General features: G+C 43.7%; 1 protein-coding gene across 2 annotated transcripts; it reads right to left on the reverse strand.

The window, feature by feature from the left end:
* Positions 1–309: 309 nt before the first annotated feature.
* EDRF1 (erythroid differentiation regulatory factor 1) lies at positions 310–22,113 on the reverse strand. Of its 2 annotated transcripts, XM_059477085.1 has the most exons (25): positions 21,945–22,113; positions 20,488–20,696; positions 19,037–19,103; positions 17,752–17,877; positions 17,138–17,262; positions 16,649–16,808; positions 15,307–15,408; positions 14,918–15,039; positions 14,066–14,177; positions 13,255–13,402; positions 13,072–13,180; positions 12,660–12,771; positions 11,495–11,755; positions 11,123–11,194; positions 10,861–11,011; positions 8,910–9,098; positions 7,674–7,874; positions 7,107–7,325; positions 6,563–6,786; positions 6,069–6,227; positions 5,472–5,621; positions 5,101–5,254; positions 4,726–4,841; positions 3,986–4,149; positions 310–1,623 (listed from the first exon to the last, which is right to left on the reverse strand). In XM_059477085.1, the coding sequence occupies exons 1-25, from the start codon at positions 22,008–22,010 to the stop codon at positions 1,434–1,436; spliced, it is 3,708 nt and encodes a 1,235-aa protein (XP_059333068.1). In that variant the 5' UTR covers positions 22,011–22,113; the 3' UTR covers positions 310–1,433. The 2 variants fall into 2 exon arrangements, with proteins under 2 accessions (XP_059333068.1, XP_059333069.1); XM_059477086.1 differs by lacking the exon at positions 15,307–15,408 and having other exon boundaries at positions 20,488–20,699; positions 21,945–22,033.
* Between the last annotated feature and the right edge of the window lie 229 nt (positions 22,114–22,342).

The following is a 22,342-nucleotide window of genomic DNA, read 5'->3' on the forward strand; positions in this document are numbered from 1 at the left end:
AACCCATTCCTACCTTTCTGAAAAGTAGTTTACACTGTTGTTATGCAATAAAGAACCACATTTATTTGTAGAAGAATATCAGGACATCAGATGTTATATTCTGGATAATTTTATCTTCAAATAATACATATTTAGCAGAAAAAAACCCCAGAGTCCTCACATGCTAAGACCCCACTCAGTGTTTGATTGGAGATTACAGATATTTCTCAAAAAAATTAAAAATTTGTCTTTCAAATAGTTTTAATTCTGTTGACCAGGTTGCTGCTCTGAGGAGGGTCACAACCAAGAAAAACAAGGCAGACTGATGTGTTTATATTTAATAAATAAATTTTTATTCAAAAATATCCTCTCATTTATTCACAGTTTCAAGTCTGAAAAAGATAATACTATTCTTGATCAATTCCAACATAGCTGAAACCATTCACTTTCCAAAACAAAATCCCAGAGATGGCTGATAAATTGCAAGAGTCACATCAGAGCTAGAAAGGCACAGGTTTTTGTGCAGGATCCTCCCTGGGATTAGGAAGTGCATCCAGAATCTCCTGGTACAGCTTGGGCTGCCTTTAGCAGTGCAAGTGTTCCAGTGCAGCCCTGCTCACAAAACACATTTCAATAAATACCAAACCAGAGCAGCTGCGAGGTTACATCTTTATGCAAAAAACAGATTTCACTGCAAGAGAAAAACCAGGAATTTCCCCATGGTGCAAAAGTTCCTTTTTATCTCCAGAACTCCAAGCTGGCATTTCAAACAACGAAACGCCACGAGCAGAACGAGGAGAGCTGTGTGGGGATAGAAGGAATCCCTGTGCTTTCCCAGGGAACAACAGTGAGAGAGCTCACCCTCAGTGAGCACAACCCCCATGGGAACACCCCCGTGCTCCCAGCAAGGCACTGGTGCTGCAGCTGTGCAGGGAGCCCTCACTGCAGCTCTGCTTTCACTGCAGGCCAGGGCAGCCCTCACTCACTGCAGCTCTGCAGGGCTGCCCTCACTGCAGCTCTGCCTTCACTGCAGCTCTGCAGGGCTGCCCTCACTGCAGCTCTGCCCTCACTGCAGGCCAGGGCAGCCCTCACTGCAGCTCTGCAGGGAGCCCTCACTGCAGCTCTGCAGGGCAGCCCTCACTGCAGCTCTGCCTTCACTGCAGCCAGGGCAGCCCTCACTCACTGCAGCTCTGCCCTCACTGCAGGCCAGGGCAGCCCTCACTGCAGCTCTGCAGGGCAGCCCTCACTGCAGCTCTGCAGGGCAGCCCTCACTGCAGCTCTGCCTTCACTGCAGCCAGGGCAGCCCTCACTCACTGCAGCTCTGCCCTCACTGCAGGCCAGGGCAGCCCTCACTGCAGCTCTGCCTTCACTGCAGCTCTGCAGGGCTGCCCTCACTGCAGCTCTGCCCTCACTGCAGCTCTGCAGGGCTGCCCTCACTCACTGCAGCTCTGCCCTCACTGCAGCTCTGCCCTCACTGCAGCTCTGCCCTCACTGCAGGCCAGGCTCCCCTCCAGCTGCTCCAGCAGGCTCAGCAGCAGCTCGCAGCGCTCCAGCAGTGACAGCCCCTTGTTGGCAGTGGCACGGAGCAGCAGGGAGTAAACCTGCTTGTTGGTCCTCAGAGCTGCTTCCTCCTCACTGCTGCCCCTGCAAAGAGAGCACAGAGCCCAACTCAGACCACAGCTCTGCCTTCTGCACATCATCAACAGCATTATTCAATAACGTTAATAACAATATTAAATGTGAGTATCCCAACTTGTCAGAATTCAGGACATCCCTCTGGCTGTCCTGGATTGCCCAAACCCCTGCCAGGGGGCTCAGAGACCCTGGCACAGAGCCCAAGATGCCCCTGTGGGTTTGATTATGACCCATGGAGCAAGTTACCAACCTCAGATGAAGAATTACAAGCCACAACAGTTTAAGTAGGATGACAGTGAATTTATCACAGGGTGAAAAATAGATTTTTGGGGTTTTTAGAATGGGGGTTCAGGGGACAAGATGGAGGGATCTGGGCATGTCCAGCCTTTCTCCTTCTTCTTCTTGGCCTCCTTCTGCTGTGTTGTTGGCACTTACAGATTGGTTTAGAGTAGAAGCTCACTGTCTAACATGGGTGATAGGTATTGGGAAGTAATGGTAAATATTGTACATGTAGTTTTTAGTACAAAAAGATAACACCACCCTGGGGCAGGCAGTGTGCCTCTGTCTGTCCTACTGAACGAACCTTGGCTGGACAGGAGAAAGAATTTTATAGATAAGGAACAATAAACAACCTTGAGACTGAGAACTGGAGAGCTCTGACTCCTCCTTCGATCACCAGGCTGGGAAAAGAAACTTTCTAACACATCTCAGGGTCACTGTGAGCAGTGAGAGTCCCTGAGACCAACTGGGTACTGAGTATCCCAGCAGGATAACTGGGGACACCCTCAGCCCCCAGCACTCCCTGCACTGCAGTCGGGGCATTCTGTTTATACTGCAGGCAGGAACAGAAAACATAAATATAATAAAATATAAAATGTACAAGCAACAGGTTAATTCTAAGTGCTTCAGGAATGACTGAGAAAGGTTGAAGCAAATTAAATTCATCACACACTTGGCAGGAATCAGGTTCATTTATTAAACAGAACAGGTAGTCAATAAAAAGCCACTGAAATGCAAAGTATTTCTGGGATAAGTTACAAGTATTCCCAGAACAAAGAATTACTTTCAATTACTTCTCCCCTCCAATTTGCACAGCCAAGTTCTGTTCTGCTCATGATTCCACCTTGGGAGGGTACAACTGATTTCATCCATTCTGACTGCCAGGCTGCAAGTTTGGCTATCCAACACTACACTTCCTACACATTCTCCTGGTTTTTGTCAAAGTGCACCTGAGACCCTGAAGCACCATTTGAGCTCCAATTTCCCCCCTTTTCACCCCATTATCAAAGCAGAGGGCAGAACTTCTCCTCTGCAGAACAGAAGGGAGGAAATGCACACAGGATGCACAGAAGGCACAAGAAAGGTTAAATCAAAGGCAGTTTCAAGCTTAGCCTCAAAGTTTCAAGGAGCTGAGGAGATTTGTAAGAGTCCCTTTGCACAGAATTCAAACTGTAACTAAAGTTCCCTGTGTGGAAACTTCAGTGCAAAACCTCACAGTGATGCCAAGGTAAATGTGGGGGCAAAAACCCTCCAAAACAAAAAATGAGGAGTTGCTCATGTTATGAGACAACAGAACTAACCCATTTACCCAGTTAGCTGTGACATCTGCTTGGTAACATATAAATTATCCTGTAAAAATCCTCTGTGTTTCACATATTCAGATTGCCACCTTGTGGACGCTCGTTTTTAGGAGGTGAAAGCTCCTAACATTGCCTGAAAAACAGCTAAAAAAACCCAGGCTGAGTTCTCTTGTTTTTTATTTATCAGTCTCCCACTTTCAACTTCCTGGGCACAATGAACTCATTTCACAGTTTACTTTTAGCAAAACAGCTCTTCCATCAGCAGGGCTTCAATCCCCAAAACTATTAACCCAACTTCCAAGCCTGAAAGAATCCTCTCAAACTAAAGCCACATTTTCAGAACTTCACTTTATGTAACATTAGGAGCAGCTCCTGCAGTCACACACTTGCTGCAGGGGGAGTAAAAGGAATTTTCTGGGTCCCAAAAGGAACACCACACACATTCAGATCAAAGCAACAGAAGGACTGGGGGAAGGAATTTGCTGCCACACCAAAGCTCAATCTCTCTTCAGTCAGCACAAAAAGAACTCAGGTTTATCCTGAATGCCAGCAGCAGGACAGAAGACTCCATTAGGAATCAGTGAATTCCCTGACCCCCATATCCATCCCTCTCCTTGCAGCATTACTGATGTGCCTGAATTTCTGCTTGCCAAACTCCACTGACACTTCATCAGCAAGATGCATCAAGAGACCAGCAGCACCCAGCAGCTGCTCCCCCAGAGCAGGAACTCTGCTCAGTCACACACCAATCTCACTCCATTCAGGATAAAGGACACCAAGTTCCAACTTACCCAAGCTTCTTTTTGCTTGAAGTTAACAATTTAATGGATTGGAGGAGAAGGAAAGACATCCTGGACTCAAAGATCCCGAGCAGTTTCAAGACTTCCTCTTTGTTGAGGCCTGCAGAGGAATCACTCACTGACACGCTCTCAGCAGGACTTCTATCCTTGCTGATCTACAGGAGACAAACAGCCCAGAACAATTTCACTGAATTCCACCTCTTAAATACAGGGAGTGATTTAAAAACCCCTCTTGCAGGTGAGCTGACTTTTACATGTGTTACCCAGACTGCCAGCAAGGGACACACACATCAGCACAGCCTGAAGGAATTCTTGTCTGAGGCATCAGGAACATAACTCACACTGGCTACAGACAGCCCTGCACATTTTAATATTTAAATATTAAATATACCACAGACAGAGAACTTTTCTATTATAGATAAGTTCTGAAGTTCTTAGAGAAGACTTTTAAGGGATAGGAGAGTTGCACAAAAAGAAGTCCATTCACACAGTCAGGCAGTCCACATCTGTACAGAAATATGTTTTAATCCATCTCTGGATCATTTCTAAAGAAATTTCTTTAATCCACTTCCAGGTTAAGGGAGAACTGCAATACATCTAACTGCCCACACTCTTTAAGCCTGGCTCTGTGGAAAAGTAACCAAGGAATACTTTAACTGCCAAATGCCCCCTCATTTGTGGAGGCACGAGCCAGAAGGGAGCAGGTATCACACCACTTGGAGCTCCTTTACCTGTTCAGTTTCTGCCACAAGCTCCTTCCTGATGAGCTGAAATGCACCCTTGGTTTTGGTCATTATATCAAGGGCCCCAGACAGAGTCTTTAATTTCCCAGCACTGCTGTTCTGACCTAAAAAAATGAGTACAAAAGGCTGATGTTACAGACTGTATTTTATTTCCATCCAAAGACTTCAAGAGTTAGGAAGAAAGCCCTCACTGCCCCAGTCAGCTGAAAAGCAGCAAGATAAAAGTGCCTTGTCTCCTCTCTTGAGGAAAATTCTATTCTGAGCAGCAGATTGCTCCTGCTCTCACATAAATTTAGTTATCTAAAAATGAAACTAAGCGGGCAGGGGTGGTTTGGGAAGCTGTAAAGGCAGAGCTGCACTTACTGGCCATCTGGAACTCTGCAAAGGCCACTCTCTCCAGCTGCACCCGCAGCAGCTCACAGGGGGCGTCCTTGAGGAGCTGGAAGAGCCGCACGGCCTTGCTGTAGTGGAGATCAGCCAGGACACGGTGCTGCTTCCTCAGGTGCTCATCTCCAACCTGCACCACAGCAGGGCACAGTAAATCCCCTCTGCATGGCCAGGAGCAGCCACTGCAAGGGTTCACTTGGACAGGGTTGGGAAACAGCACTCGTTTCTTTGGTTAAATAATTGAAATAAATATATCCCAGCTATAGGTAGAAGGATAAATATCAGCTCCACACATATTGAGCATGTTAAGGATGGAAGGTAGAGAATGAAAGAGCCTGGAGCAATACCTGGTTCCTGAGGCAGCTGTGGTACATGGAAGCCAGCCTGTGGTGGATGGTGGCAGCTCGGTACTGGCACAGGGGCTGCCGTTCAGACACTGTGTCAATGTCACAGTACTTCAAGGACTTCATCATGGCTTCACTGACTTCCTTCTCTATCTACAACACAAATAAATACAAATGTAAGGGAAAAAATCCCTGAAGAGGGGCTTGTCACAAGAGCATCTAATGTAAGACAAAGGGAATCAACCTTAAGAGGGAAGCAAAGGGAAGCAAAGGGAAGCAAAGGGAAGCAAAGGGAAGCAAAGGGAAGCAAAGGAAGACTTAGATGGGATTTTGGGAAGGAATTGTTCCCTGTGAGGGTGGGCAGGCCCTGGCACAGGTGCCCAGAGCAGCTGTGGCTGCCCCTGGATCCCTGGCAGTGCCCAAGGCCAGGCTGGATGGGGCTTGGAGCAGCCACTATCCCAGGAACAAGGTGGGTTTTAAGGTCTTTTCCAACCCAAACCATTGTATGATTCTACAATTCCAGTACCAACTTTGCTCCCTGTTCTGTTTTCCAGGATGGCAACAATGCATTTTCCAGACACAATGAAAGCCCTCTGTTACCTGCTCCTGAGCCTTCCTGGATAAGGGAGCATAATCCTGCTGCAGAGTTGCCATGGTGAAATAGGTTGTGGACAGCTCCCAGTTCACAGAATCCCAAACTGCTGGATGCACATCCCTCTTCCCCAGAGACCTCAGGGCCTTCAGGTAGTAGTCAATAGCCTACAAATGTCAAAATCACACACACAGTTACTGCCTGCATTTCTAACAACTATGAATCAGCTTCCCTTTACTCAAAATACCTCCCTGAGCCTTTTTCTGTATTTCCCATTTGATAATCACTTCAATTCTGACCGTGCAATTCTTCTCCTTTTTGTGTGTTCAATATCAGCATGTGAATGTCACAGCAATCAAACCTCAGCAACACCACCAAAGCCTCCACAGCAAGGATTAGGGTACTATGGAAGCACCCAGATTATTCCACCCAAATTTAAATATATTTACCAAAGTATTTACAAATACCTCACAGTAGGAGGAATTCTGGGGTCTGGGGTTACCTTATTGTAATAAAGGGCCTCTTCTGGAGAGAATTCCCTTTTGAAGTCCCCTTCAGCTGCACAGTGGGCCTGGGCACAGATCCTCATCAGCCTCCCCGTGTTGCACAGCAGAAGGGCAGCATTGGTGGCATCATCAATGGACTCAAAATTCTGAATTCCTTCTTCAAAGCAGGAGAAACTTTTCTTCCAGAGCTGCTGCTCTGTTGTTGAGACGTTTTTACTCACTAGGGTGAAGCACAAGGCTTAGAGACTCAAATTCCTCAGGGTTTGAAGTTTTCCCTCATGGCTTTTCAAGATCATTCTACACATTTAAAGGAATTTCTATAAACTGAACATTCCATTATTCAGTTTAGGCTCAGTTAACTACAGTTTACAAGCCACAGTGATCTACTGTAAACAAATAATCACAGCAGACATTAAAAAACTACAAAAGCCATTTAAATGCCCTCTTTATAAACAGAAATAGATTTTTTTCATACAATCAGTGAACTTGATCACTGCTGTAGCTCCATGAAATGGTCAGGAATGGAAAAAGGATACTTGCCCACTCTCTCAGTCTGCACTGCAGCTGCCTGGTTCATGTAGAACACTCCAATCTCATTCCTGATATTGCCCATCCTCTTCAGCACCTGGATGTGCTGCTCTGGGTTTTGGCTTTTTAAGTTACTGAAGAGGAGGATTTCATAAGCTGCTTCATAGCATTTACAGCTGACAGAAAGCTGGTATTCCAAGTCTGTGGATAAATCTGTAGCCCAGGCAAACACTGGAAAACAAAATGCAAATCCTTTGAGTCAAACAGCATTTCTCTAATTTAAGTCTAGGGGAAATTGCCCAGAGAAAGTACAAGACTCATGTCAGGTAGATTCTGTTTATCACTGAAGCAGTTACAGCCTTTAGTTGTTTCACAGCTTCAGGCCATGTCATACAACACCTTGACAACCCCCTTCTGTGTGACAGGCAGGATGAGCCTTCTCTGAAGGAAGCAGAAGTGAAGTGCAATAACTCCTCTGCCACAGGCTCTCCTGGTGCATGGCTTTGAGGAAACCCAGTGGAATTATTTATGTCTGCCACATATCCAAAGTCTGGCACTTCTCCTGAGTCAGGATCATACCTTGGCACCTGGATTCTCTGTGAAGGCTGTGTAATATCTCCTGATCTTCTTTAGTCTGGTAATTATATTCTTCAAGGTAGGCTGCTCTGTTGTTTGCATTCTGAGCCAGCATTAACTGGATATCCCCACAAAGGGTTAAGCACTGGCACAGGAACCCCAGCACCTCGGGCAGCATGCTGCCACACAGACAGCAGTAGGTATCTGGTGGGGAAAAACCAACATGGATCAAGGAGGGGGAAAGAGAATTACACATCAAAAGCCTTGACACAGACTGACAAGATAATTGGGTTTTGTGTTACCTGTCTGCAGACAGAGAATAAGTGTGACAATGTGTTATCCTCAGAAGAAATAACTTATTTTAAAGTCACAGTTGCTCTGCAAGGCTGATGGTTTAAAAAGAGCCCCAATGCTGTGCAAGATGAGCAGTCACTCTGGTAATTACAAATGCTAACCTCAGACTTGACCAAGGGAAAACTGACTTTTTGCAGATTGACTCAAGGGAAATACAGCCTGAAAAGGTAATTTCCAAAAGGCAGAGTTTATAAAAGACTATAAAAGACTGAAAGCTGCTAAGTCCTGTGAGTTATTGATAGGTCTATTGATGCTTTGTGCTAAGATCAAGTGGGTTTGCTTTATAAACCTCCTCCTGCCCTAAGATGGGAGCCTTCCCTTATGGCAGGGAAATAGCAGCACTTTGGCACTAAGCTACTGGCATTTCCCAGTTGGTTACTCTCATTATGGCAGTATTAGTCTAAACAGCCTGATTTTACTTTTTTCCTTTTCCTCAGTAATACTTCAAGATGTATTCTATTTTAGAGGAGCATCCAATTCAGCTGCTGAAGAGGTTCAGTATTTCTCAAGGATATATTTAAATAACATGGGAACCACCAGGGAATAAACACCAGCTTGCAGCAGCATCACTTGGAGCACAGAACACTGTCTTGGCCTTGGCACCAGGACAAACTCTCCCAAATTCAACTGCCCTGGAGCTCCAATGTGCCCTCAAGTTCCCAGCCTGTCAAAATGGGATCACATCTTTCTATTGATCAGTGACAGAAGTTATCCTCACTTCAGACTTCTGCCCTGAATACTGAGCTGGACGCTGAGTCCAGTTAAACACGAGCTTGTCACACTTGTCACTGCACACCACAGGGAAAACCATGCCCAGCAGTGTGTGATGTGGTGACAGGTCTCCCCAGGCAGTGGCACAGGTGACAGATGACTCAAGGAACTCACCATGGCACTGCAAGGCCAGCTTGATGTAGCGCAGCGCCCGCCCGTACTTCTGCAGGACCATTGCAGCATCAGACAGCACATAGTAAGCTCTTGATGATTTCAGGATGAGCTGGAGTTTCATTTTGTACTGCCAGGATCCAGGAATCATTCCTGACTGACTGCAGTGCTTCCCCTTCTGGAAGGAGCCCACTGTGAGAGGAACAGAACCCCATCAGTGACTCTCCCCTCTAACACACGCCAGAGGCACAGCAGCACAGGCAGGATGGGAACTGCCTGACCACAGCCCTGCACAGGCAGAGCTCTGCACTCCAGTGTCCTCTGCAAAACACCCAACACGTGGCACTTGTCCCTGCACTGCTCCTGGGAATGCAGTGGGACAGTGACAGTGCCTCTCTGACCTCAGACAGCTGGTGGAACACAGGAGCAGAGGCCAACACTTCTCCCTCAGGGAGCAATAGAAAAACCCCAAGAAAGTCACAGGCAGAATTTGTCATGTTCCCTACCACATCCTTGAGATAAATGCTCAGTTTCTGTAAGAACAGTCTCGGTGAGAAAGCTGCCATGTGTGAGTTTAGCCTCCAGCACACAAGAACCTGGATAACCTGGTCCTTCCCACAAGGAAAACCAAGCACTCTCTCACACTTATTTCAGGATATCCTCTGCATAAGGTTATGAAGCTTTTCTTTGATGCTGCAACGGTTACAGAGCCAGAATGAACAGGTCTACAGATTTAAGGCCTGTCCCCACCAAGGGACAGAATTTTGCCCTGACAGTATTCACACACAGAAATGTGTCTCTTGCTTAAGGTGGATTTACAAGGCCTATCTTACCACATTATATAAACACATAGTAAGTAAATATAATAAATCCTTAAGCAGTACATATTCCTCTAGGACAAAGACCAATGTAAAACTGTAACACCCCACCCTGCTAAAGACACAAACACTGCACATACCCTGTATCCATCCACTGTTCACAGGCAGTTCTCTTGAAGTTACAAATTCCAGGATTTAGAGCACTTATCCTTTCCATATGTATGTAAATATGTACATGTAGCAGAGAAAATACATAATTCACATCACAGAAAACAAACCCAGGGACTGGGAAACAAAAGAGAGCAAGCAGCTCTGCTGCTGCTTCAGGGATGGACTCAACACAGATCCAGGAGTCTGTGAGTGTGAATAACTCAAAATTGAACTGGCTTCTTATTCAGAGATTTTTCAAAGACAGAAAGGAGGAGAAAGGAAAGAATAAAGAACTGCCAAAGTAGGCAAGATAAATTTTTTCTGGGCTATGCTTACAGGGCTCCTTGCCCTGCAGAGAACTCCACTTCTTTCAAACAAAAAGTCTTTCCTGGAACTTTGTATGTCACTCCAGAACAAAATAAAATAGTGAGACTGTAGTCTGAAACTCCAGGAGTTTGAGCATTTCAGCAAACAAAACATCTTTTATTTGCTGCTTCTTTTCACAACTGTAGAGGTACAGGAAAAAAAACCCAAAATCCTAGTTAACATTTTATATGCAATTCAAGCACCTGATGTAGGAACAAAACCTGCCAGAAGGGAGAAATTCTTCCAGAAAACATCCAGGCCACACACACATAAAGACATTAAGGCTATTTTTAAATCAACCCACAAAACTTACGGTGCTGCACATACCAAACCTCAAAATACCAAGCCTTTATGGAAGTCATCTGAAAGCCACATCTAAATAGAGTCCAGTAAAATCATGTGTTGACTAATAAAAGATTCTTTGCTATGCAAAATAACTCAAATGAGCTCCTCTGTTCATATTTAAAAAGGAACAGACTGTTCTCCAATTTTCAGTGCACTTTTCCTTAGGCAATGCTGTAATTAGTGATTTAAGCACACTGTTTTGACAATCAAAATAAAGTAGCAGCAGTTTGTGTTGGCACTGGAAAGGTCTTATTTTGCACAACAATACAACTTACTTTTGTCTAGAAACAAGGCCATCTGTTTTTCCAGAGACTCAGGACCACCACTGGTGGATTCATCCTCATATTTCAACGGGATTGGAGTGCTGGGGTCAGCTGCAGGAAGGTCACCTTCCTTTTTAACACTGCTGTCAACAGACTTCAAACCCTGCAAAAGGGAGAAATCCTTTCCTTCACCTTGAGAGCAATATTTAGCAAACAGCAGATGAAGGATGGGGTGGGAGGTGAAGCATCCTCAGGAAGCTGGCACTGCACTCACCTCCAGGACGTGGTTGAGCACCAGCCTGCAGCGCTCCTCAGTGCCGTGGCACACAGGGAAAGCACAGCTGGGCTTCAGGGGGGCACCGGGGGGGAACAGAGGAAATGGTCAGCACAGGAAACATAAAATCACTGGCCAGAAGATGCAAATGAGAGGTAACAGCAAGACAAAGTGGAATATGGTAAGGAAAAAAAAAACCTACATGAAGCTTTTACCATAAAATTCAAACACCTCAGATTTTATGAGCAGCTCATGAACTGTTTTTCTTTGCCCACTTCAGTTCACCTGAAGGCAAAACTACCAGGGAACTGAATTTCATACCCATGAACTGAATCATCCAGGAAATCCCTTCAACACCCCAGTGCCACTTACACGTATTCGATGCACAGACTTGTACTTTTCTGGCACTGACAACTCCCCAACAGATTTGATGATTGCCACTGCTTTATTGTCATCTGGGGGATCAGAACTGTTGCTGTAGGAACCATTTTCATCACTGTCTGGCATCTCTTCCTCTTCCTCACTGTAACTTTCATCAGAATTGCCATTTATAGGGAAGTCTGCACTGTCTTCTTTTTTAGGTTCATCCAGCTGAAAAAGCTCTGATAACATGTAGTTTGCTGAAGCAATAATCTTTGCAAAGAAGAGAAAAAAATTATTCATTCTCAAGTTCAATTTTTGAGAGGCAAGAATATAAATGATCTTAGAATAAGGAGGACAGAGGACATGCAAAGAGGTGTTTGATAACCTGCAAACAGAGCCTGAGCAAATTCCCTGGAAGGAAAAGGATCCAAGCTGATCAAGTTTAGAGGAGAATAAAAACCAGAGAACAAGTACTGCCTGTTCTGACAGCTTGCAGATCACAGGAAACAACACAAGGGTCTTATGCAAGCAAAAAAAAATAAACTGAAGAGATCCCACTGGGATTTTGAAAACCTTTCACAACTCTACAAGGAATCCACATTTCTACATTCTTATTAGTTTCATGTGTCCCATGTCTCCTCTCCATTCTAAATATGACTCAGATTTTCACATCACATTTTTGGGATTCATTTTCAGTTGAAAACAGCTTAAATCATTTAGAGACTCTCTAGCCCAGCCCACTTATCAAGGCAGGTGCTCAGAACTGTGTCCAGCTGGGCTTTGAGGATCTGAAAAGATGGAGACTGCAACTTCTCTGGTTGGCCTGACCCAGTTTTCAGCCACTCTCAGAGTAAAAATGTCCATATATTCACATTTTACACTTTTTCTCCAGGATCTGTTCCCAGAGGGCTCTCTGGCAGCAAGAACAGACTGAATGTAATGAGAAGTTATTTTTTAGAGCAGGACAGAAGACTTGTGCTGTAATGAGAGGCAGCAAAAAATACTAATTTTAAAAAATAGCATGGGATTCTTTAAAAATAAAATCAACTTCTAAGTTTGTTTATAAATTTAAATTCTCTCCTTTGAGAGGAAGAAGTAACACACTATTTATTACAAGGCTTGTTATGATTACAGCATATTTACATAAAAGTGCAAGAAAACTTTGAACTCTCACTTGAGGATGTCTGCCATTGTCCAACAACTTGAGACAATTCAGGAGCAATGTTCTGATTGTGCCATAGTGTTTCTTGTTCTGGTTTTTCTTCAACATCATATTGCAAGCAACTCTAAGAGAAAGTTGAACAAAACAGTGAAATCCCTGGATAATTTCTTTGTGCTAGAAAAAAGAAATTTTAAATAATATTCTACAGCTATTGATCTTCCAAACTTTATGATAAGACTACAAGACTTTATCAGCAAAGAAGTTTACATGGAGAAATGGTGAAAAAGAAAAGTCAGTTTTGATCTAATGGGACTAAGATTTAGTAAGGTTGTATATGATTGTCATTTGATCATGATTTTTGGTCTGTGTTCTGAATAGAACTGCACCAAGAATGAAATACTGCAATAAAATTGATAAAACTCACTTGTACAGCAGAATTGCCACTGGCATTGTAAAAGGGTTTTGGTATTTGTCTTCAGTCTCTTCACAAAGCGTGGTGAGGTCATAGAGCTTTACTATGTCACTCCCACTTGCTGAAAAAGAAAATCTTTCGTTAATTAACATCACATTAACATCAATCTTTTCAAACTGATCTAAACCTTCTTACCTTTAAACAGCCAATAGGTGTGTCCTTCTTTGGTGCAATTTGATTTCAGAAAAGATAAGATATTTTGAGCAATATCTTTTATCACTTTGGTAGAAAAATTGGAGTTTTCCAAATTGGGAATATCTTCAGTCTTGATCATTTCATATTTCTGCAAAGAACAGAAATTAAGACTCAAGCTCAGGAGGGTTTTGTGACACCAAAATTAATATAGCAGTGTCTCCATCAGCAGCTAAAACAAAGGCTGTTATTAAGATAAATTGAGTTAATTTCTATGATTTACTTTAAGCAAGCACATCTTGATGACACTACTCAAACAAAGCTTTAAGAAGGATCCATTTCTGTCACAAACATGGCAAATGGAGAACAAAAGAATAGGAAAAATATGGGGGAGAAGGTACAACATCTAAAACCTAGTCAGCCTAGGAAAAACTCCAGGCTACCAGGTAGAACAAACACAGCTGGTCCACAGTAAAACAGCAGAAACATTCAGAAGCTTGCATCTGTCTTGGCAAGGGAGCACTGCAGATTTCAAGATGTAAGAAACTGATTTCTGCAGTTGCATTTTTTATTTTTGCCTTCACTCAAACACCAGGGGAAGAAGGAATCTTGCATGCATGAAAGGGAGGGGAAGAAAGAATACACTATTTTTAGATGACTGCTGCAAGCTGTCTAAGATGCTTCTCCTTCTGCACTACAGGATTTTTGTCATCTCTGCTCAGAACAGTGTGAAGGATCTGTGATAACTGAGGCAATTTCAGAAGATGAAGAATGAATTATTATTTTAAGGCATAATGCAAAGAGCCAGACTTACCTGAACAATTCCATTGACATGAAAGCACATTACAAGCTCTGGTACATTGCATATTAAGTTGTCCAACCAATAGTCAATCCCTGTCAGCACATTTATTGGCTTGTTGTTATCCCTAAAACAAAATATTTCTAGTGTTACTTAAATCTCTGTTTACCCCTTCAGGAAACATTAGGAAATTAGGAACATTAGGAACATATTCAGGAAATATTGGGGATGTTTAAAATGGAATTTAGGTTTAAGTCACCTGAGAGTGGATGAAGACTAAAACAATGATTTGTGAATTGTTGTATTAATCATGAGTTATAACTAAACAGATGTGCTGATCTCTCCAATGGAACATGCTCACATTCCATCAGCAGTTTGGAGGTTTTGCCCACATTTAACAGGCTTCAAATGTCACACCATTACCAAGATAATCAGTACCTCAGAAGTTCTAAAGGAATAGAACTTTTAGCTGCAACTAATTATAGCACAAACCTACTCTCAGGCCTTCCAAAGCTCCTTGCAGAGCAAGGTACTGCTAATTCTTAAATGTGTCTTTAAAAGATGAAAAATACACCAAATCAGCTTCAAGTTTTTGCTCATTCTTTGCCCATGTAGAGGGAGGAACAGGATGAGTGGTAATGAAGGGATTGACATTAAATTGGGACTGGAATGGTTCTGTCTCACTGCTCAATAACATTTTAAGTGCTTATGCCCAACAAGCAGCTACTGAAATTCAGACTCCCAGGAAGATAAATTTTACTGCTGTCTTTTATAAAAATAGCAAAAAATGCAGATAGCTAACTAGGAAGCAGAGTAACAAATCAGTCAAGGCTGCTATAAATAATATCTGTGAATTTCTAAGCTCACCTGAGACGCAGGCTCACAGCAGGGTATCTCCCACCTCCAAATATTGGCATATTTGATCCCACCAACATGTGGATATCTTCAAAGGTCCACAGGATATTACGAACAAAGTCATTTTTCAGTCCCTTCATTAGGGGAAAACAGAATTGGTCAGTAAATCAGTGGCATAAAACTCATTCTCCATGACATTCTGAGGAATTATGAGACAGCAAGAAGCCAAAGCAGCAAATAAAAGCCAGCACGTGACAAACCCAGCACGTTCACAGGAACTTAAAACTGCAGATGCCACAAAAGCTGCAGCTACAGGGACTGAGGTTTGGCCTTGGCTCCAGCTCAGCCTGGCTTGGAGGCGCTGCTTTAACCTGGGGGTGCAGCTCTCACACACAGCATACCTGACTGTTCTCCCCGTCATTGAACAAAGGAGACAGGTTTTGCTCTCTGGGGGCTGAGGCCACGTGCCCCACTAGATATGAGGGCTCAAGAGGCACATTTCCCTGTGGAGAGCACAAGGATAACCAGTGATTCTGCTGCTGAGGTCAAGTCAGCCATTTAGAAAGATATGAACAACAAAAGCGTGTAAGGGAAAAACCTTTACCTCCATCATCTTTAAACAAATCTGCATAAAACTGCAAAAAGCCTCTAGGCAGTGACTAGAATGCTTCTTTTCTACAGTTAGTGCCAAAATGTTGTGTTTTGTAACATTTTCAGAGGCTCTGGGAAGAAACCAGGAAGTATTTCCAAGAGCTCCTTGTTAACCTAGGGTCAACACCACATTATCAGTGTCCAGAAGCAAAACCTCTATCCTGCTGGTTCATTTATGAACTAAAGAAAATGGCACTGTGCAAATGCACAACAGCTTCTTTATGATAAACAGTCTGCTGAATGGGGCAATGGTTCCTCAAGAGGGTAGAAGAGAGAAGAGTCCTTTTTCTAAAAGCTTTCAAGCACTGAAGCATTTCTCCACTTCACACAACACATGCAGTTACAATTTTATGGCCAATGTAGGTTAGAAACCCCCTAAATTTGGCAGCTCAGTTGGTAACATTGTGCAAGCACAACTGTAGCATCATTATTCTATAAAAGCAGACTGAAGACAGCAGACCTTTCAACCTCTCCAAAATTTAATCAATTCTGGTTTATATTACTCACAAAAACCACAAGAATTAACAGTTTTCATAAATAAGTTTAGCCAGAATAGAAACCCTGAATTAGGGCCTGATACTAATCATAGCTTGTTGCATAATTGCTGTAAACATCTCCCCTTTCACTTGTGTAATCTCATGGCAAGTATTTTTAAGTACTGCTTAACTGTTTTCCATTTTCAGAAATTTTCATTTTCCTCTTCCCCTAAAGAATTCAGGGCCACCAGAAAATGGATTTTAATGGCAGATTTAAAAAGAAAAGCCAGAACTTTAAGCTTCCAAACACATCTTCTGATTATGAGCATTTTCCTACTCTTAGGTAAAGGCAGGGATGAATACTCTTAGCCAAAGGATTTGTTTCTCAAGGACACTGGGAAAAACAGCAATTTAGCATTAGAGTGACAGAACAAATATCTGAATTTTGGAGCTCTGAATCACTGGCAAATCTGGAACTGCACCTCCTGCCAAGCTCTCCTCATGCCTCAGCTCAGCTCTCTCAGCAAAGGGAGCTGCAGCAGCACTGCTGAGAACCTTTCCCCATGTGTGGCTCTACAAACACTGTGGTGCCATGTAAAACATTCTTCACACCAACCTGGTTGGAGGCACCTGGATCTTCAGAGAGTGAGGAAGGCATTTCAAAAGGAGCTGGCCAGGAGGCCCTTCCTGCTTCATCACTCTCACCTGCAACAGGACCCTCCTGGTGCTGCTTGGAAGTGGAAGGAACAGGCTGAGCAGCTCCATCTCCGTTGATGCTGACAAGGAAACATTTACAAGTTCAGCTGACAAGATGCAAACAGATCCATTTTTAGAGTTGTTATGTTTGATGCACCCTTGCCAACAAATGACTTGGCTGATATGCACTTAATTAAGTCATGCTGTTTATTTTATTCTTTAGTACTTCAATTTTAAAGTAAAATACTTCAAATTCCATGGAAACATGACCTCACCCCTCAATTCCCTCTGTTTAAGGAAAAAGGAGTAAATTAATCAGACTATAATGGAATTTTAACATTTTGGTTCCAAGACCAAAAACCAAGGAGAAGTGGTGCAGAATTCAAGTTTCATGCAGACAAAAGATTACCTGTAATATAAAAACTTAGAAAGTATTGCCTTCTGGTACCAATGTTCTTTACTCTTCTTTTTTCTTTGCCATTTCTGATCAATCAGCCTTTGATAAAACTCTTTCAGCCATGTCCAGTCCCCTGTCTGGGCAACAGAAGAAATATGAAAATAATGTCAAGAAGCATCTGCAAAGTAAACCAAGTGCCTTAAAAACTTACAAATACTCCTCCACAGGAAGAAACTGAGAAAATAACATCAGAGTTGAAATCCTGAATTGGTCATTTATTGAGAATACAGCTTCTAGGAAAGTTATGTCCTTACTGAAAATTTGACTTCATTAGAAAATCATATATACAAGAGGCTACATAGTAAGAAATACATATTGCTTATAAAATCAATCCAATGATATAGCAACACTGAAGTAATTACACAGAAGTGAGACACAGAATATTAACCCTACAATGCCATGAACACAGGACATCTGCAGCAGTTTACCCACAAACTACACTGAACAGAACACCCTTGGCACCCACATATGGTTTTTAGGGATTTCCAGACATTTTCTTGCTATTCTGTTCCTGAAATAATGCATTTTGCCCACACTGCACAGTTATCAAGAACCAAGTGGTTCACCTGAGATGATCTCATGAAGAGCTCCTGGATATCCAACTCATCCAGCAGGAGTGTCCTCCCAATCCTGTGCACTGCCATGCTCACATGGGACTTGCTGTAAGGGATCTTCAGGAGTTTTTTGATGTTCTTGCAGAAGGAAAGTGAAAAGAGAGAGTATTTAATATAATTATACTGCCTGGGATGACAACTGTCAGGAAACTAATGCTCCATCACGTGTAAATGACTTGGGGAGACTCCAAGCCTAAACTCCACCACTCCAAACATCCCCCCCTTCCTTCCTTCCTTCCTTCCCCCCTCCCTTCTTCCCCCAGCCCCCTCTGGTCAGTCAGGGTCCCCTGTCCTGGCTGTGTCCCTTCCCAGATTTCCATGCACTTCCCACCTGGGAAGCAGGAAAAGCCTTGGCTCTGTGTAAGACCTGCCCAGCAACACCAAACACATCTTTATTATCAACCTGTGCTCAGGACAATCCCAAAGCAGCCCCTTTCCTACCACTGGGAAGAAAATCAATGCCACCCCAGCCCACATGGTCAAATAAAGCCTGACAATGCCAGGGATCTGTAAACCACCCACAAGAAAATGCATTTGCTGAGGGCAGAGAACACCAATGACAGTGACAAAGAGACCAAACCACCAGTAGGAACAACACACATGGCTTAAACACATTCTGTGATTGGATCACCATGACCAGGTACCAACAAAACTGACAAAAATATCCAAGGGCATGATTTGGATTGTAAACCTTTATTTTCACAGCATCAATACCAATTCTTTGCCAAGTGTCCAAAGCAATCCAGACAGAGATCTAAATCTGAATACAAATCTGACAAATATTAACATGAGCATGTTTCCTCTTCTGAGCAGCCTCATCTGAATTTTATAGATATTACCAGCACCAAAAGAGCTGACAAACTGACAAAAATCAAATGAAAGGAGAAGCTGAAGAGGAGCTCTCTTTTCTATAAGAATAGGGGAGAAAACCATCTTGAGAGTAACAGTTTGCATCAAAATAACTGATTTCAAACACACAAGACAACTATCTTGCAAGGCTGATGTGCTGCATTCACTAAACTGCACACTTCAGCTGCAGATTATCTGTAGAACTCCAGAGGAAATATGATTTTTCTCTCTACATTTCTTATTCAGTGACCACAATTCCCTTACTTGGTGATCTGTGATTCATTAAGGGATTTTTCCTTTTCCCCAAAGGACACAAAACTGCCAGCAGCCATCACAATATCTTAAAATGAAAGTTTATGCAATGTAAGACTTTAGGATGTGTCCATACCTCTGAATCAGATACAACATCCACATCATTTCCAACTGAGTCAATGAAGTCATAGGCCATCCCAAAGCTATCAAAAAAACATTACAAGTTAAGACAGTTCCAGTGTGACATTACAGACCTGGCTTTTATATCTATTAAATCTTTGAAAGGCTTCATAAAATAAGAAAAAAATTACCCAGCTAAACATCCCCTAGTGTAATGAGACTTAAAATTACCAAAGTAATTTCATCTTCATATTCTGCAAGTTTTTCAAATATATCTTTCAAAGTGCTTAGATCTAATTCCAGGACATTCTAGAACACTTAAAGTTTTGTGGAAATCAAGAAAAAATGGAGAAAATGAAACTGAAAATAGGAAGAGTTCTTCAAGGAGTTTCTCTTTAAGGCATTAAGCATATTAAAGACTTTAATTTTAGTAGCTATAATTGAATTTTACCCCTTATTCACATTTTCCAGAACTGCCCTACATGTTGTAACAGACACACTGTCTCTTCCTCCACCCTCGTTAAGGAAATTACAAGGTACTTAAGCTGGAATATTTCAATGTACAGATCATTCTTTAAAACAAATCCAGATACCACTAGAATCCAAAACACACATGAAGTGCAAGTTATACTTTTGTTATCAGCTTTTAATACTGACACTAGAGAAAGAGATTGAACTGCCAGCCTCTATTTGGCAATCAGAGTATCTAAAATAAACATGAAAAATTCATAAAGCCCTGAAAAATATGTTACTCTGCTCTGAAAAATGCAGCTCCTAAAAGAGATAATGAGAATATAAACACAGACCTTGAACAAACTGTTAAATTTCACTGACTGACTGACTTGGTGTGAATTTGCTTGTTCAGCACAGGATTTGAGCCTCCTGTTTATGAACACTCTGAACTCAACTCATTCAACAATTCAGCAAACATCCACACTGAAAGGCAACACTGCTGCTTGGGTGTGCCCCTCATTTCACCCATGTTGTGACAGAAACATGAAATCCTGATATAAATATGAAATTTCATTTGTATTAGTCAGGTCCAGTTTCTAAAGGTCCAGAAGAGCCATAAATTGGTTTCCAAGGGGAACCAACCACAAGTCCCATTTCACCTGTTATCAAAGGCAGAAGGGCTGGCTGAACCAGTCCAGTTTGATCTGGGGAGGAACAAAAAGTCAGTTTGACTGTCTGAGGCAAGGTGTCAACATGCACGTGAACAAATAAACAAAACCATCTCTGTGTGTTATGTAAATAATCAATATCAGCAATCATTTACTAATGAGACAAGATCAGACCATAGAGGCAACAACTCAAGATAAAAAAGTAGAGGGAGAAAGGTTGAGACAAAGCAATATGAAGTTGCTATGGTAAAACCTGTACTTTCTACTTTAAATGACACAGGATCCAAGTTCACAATGAGAATTATTCTTAAAGGCCTGGAATAAAACAGGGGCTGCTGTTCTTTACCTTGAGAAGGGTTTACTCTTTTTGCTGTTGCCCAGAATGGTTGTCCCTGCAGGTCCCAGCTTGGCACTTTCCCGTAGCCAGTTGGCAGGAGGCAGCTTCAGGTCTGTTTTCTCCTGCAGACGGGCAAAGGCTGCCTGAGGAGGGGCTGAGGAGTATTTCACCACAGCACAGCTCTTCACCTCATTGCCTCCGAGGAACAGCACCGAGCCCTGCTTTCCAGAGAGAAATTAAACCTTCTGCTTAATAGCTGGCAATTAAAACCATCAGGCTTGTTCTGTGATAAGTTATTTTTAAGGCTAAGTGAGCAAAATCCAGTCCTATATTCACTTCCCTTTCCCCAGCACATACAGTTTCCCAGTTATCCCAATTCCAATTCATGTCAAGCATAAGCTTCACTTTAGGAATTATCACAGAATCATTTAGGTCGGAAAAGACTTCCAAGATTATCAAGTCCAATCTGTGATGGACCACTGAACAACACATCCAGTCCTTCCTTGGACACCTCCAGGGATGGGGACTCAGACAGTCTATTCCAACACTTGACAACCATTTCCATGAAGGAATTCTTCCTGGTGTCCACCCTGAGGCCGTTCCCTCTGCTCCTGTCCCTGTTCCCTGGAGCAGAGCCCGAGCCCCCGGCTGTCCCCTCCTGGCAGGAGCTGTGCAGAGCCACAAGGTTCCCCCTGAGCCTCCTTTGCTCCAGCCGAGCCCCTGCCCAGCTCCCTCAGCCCCTCCTGGGGCTCCGATCGTTCCCCAGCTCCGCTCCCTTCCCTGCACACACTCCAGCCCCTCAATGTCTTTCCTGACATAAAGCCCCAGAACCAAGCCCAGAATGTGAGGCTGGACCTCAGCAGTGGGACAATCCCTGTCCTGGTCCTGTGGCCACACTGTGGCTGATCCAAGCAGGTGGCAGTGACCTTCTTGTCCACCTGAGACACAAGAACGAAGTGCCACTGAGGTCAGCTGCCCACACAACACACAATCAGAAAGGCTAAAACGAACACGACTCCTCCCACTGAAGTTTGTGAAAGTAGGTGGTTATTAACACCAAATGTTCCCTACACCAACATTAAAGCGAAACATGCTTCCACCTTATTATTATTAAATAATAATAAATTAAATAAACTTGGTGTTTGCCTATTTCTTTTCAAACACGCAGCTGTCAGCCGTGTGAGAGGAGCTTTGAACTAACACATGTCGCGGGAAAAACAGCTCCACAGGACACCACTTACGTAAATACAATGCACTTATGCATAACAACAGCAACACCGCTCGCAATTAACGCTTAATCATAATTAGCGTGTTCCCTACAGCACTCCGGCCCTGACAAACTGGAAAGAGGATCAAAAACACCGCTTCAATTAAAACACCACTAGGGGATGTGTCTGTAGGCACCGCTCGATCCCCCCTCAGCCCCTCTACCTCATCCAGCACGGCCCCCACTCAGCGCCGCTCACCTGCTTGGGCTCCTCGGCGTCTCCCCTCAGCGGGGCAGCGGCGCCCGCGCCGCAGGGCTCCTCCATGGTCGGGGAACGGAACGGGAATGCAGCGGGAATGCAGCGGGAATGGAACGGGAATGGAGCCGGGAAGGGGCGGCGAGAGCGGAGCCGCTTCCCGGGGGCGTCCGGCCGGGAACCGCCGCCTCTCGCGAGACTTTTCGAGAAGGCGCGGGAAGGGCGGGCTCGGAGGGCGGCGCCGCGAGGGGCGGGAGGCGGCGGCGGCTCCGTGAGGGGCGGGTGTGGCGCTCCCAGCCGGGTCAGGGAGGCTTTGAGGTCGGAAAAACACATGGCTAATCTGTGAGCGATCCCTGCTTTGTCAATTACACCGAAGCACGGAATGTCACGCCCAGTCGTTC

This window comes from Ammospiza nelsoni, chromosome 8 (genome assembly GCF_027579445.1).
Source record: "Ammospiza nelsoni isolate bAmmNel1 chromosome 8, bAmmNel1.pri, whole genome shotgun sequence".
Classification (NCBI taxonomy): domain Eukaryota; kingdom Metazoa; phylum Chordata; class Aves; order Passeriformes; family Passerellidae; genus Ammospiza; species Ammospiza nelsoni.

Bases quoted from the DNA above. Each gene is read 5' to 3' on its own strand.
- EDRF1 (XM_059477085.1), bottom strand. From the start codon at position 22,010: ATGGAGGAGCCCTGCGGCGCGGGCGCCGCTGCCCCGCTGAGGGGAGAC. The intron at 11,195-11,494 runs GTAAGTGGCACT...GCCCCCCTGAAG, and splicing joins AGTCTGTGCATCGAATACGT to CCCAGCTGTGCTTTCCCTGT. The intron at 6,787-7,106 runs GCAAGTATCCTT...GCTTCACCCTAG, and splicing joins AGTGCAGACTGAGAGAGTGG to TGAGTAAAAACGTCTCAACA.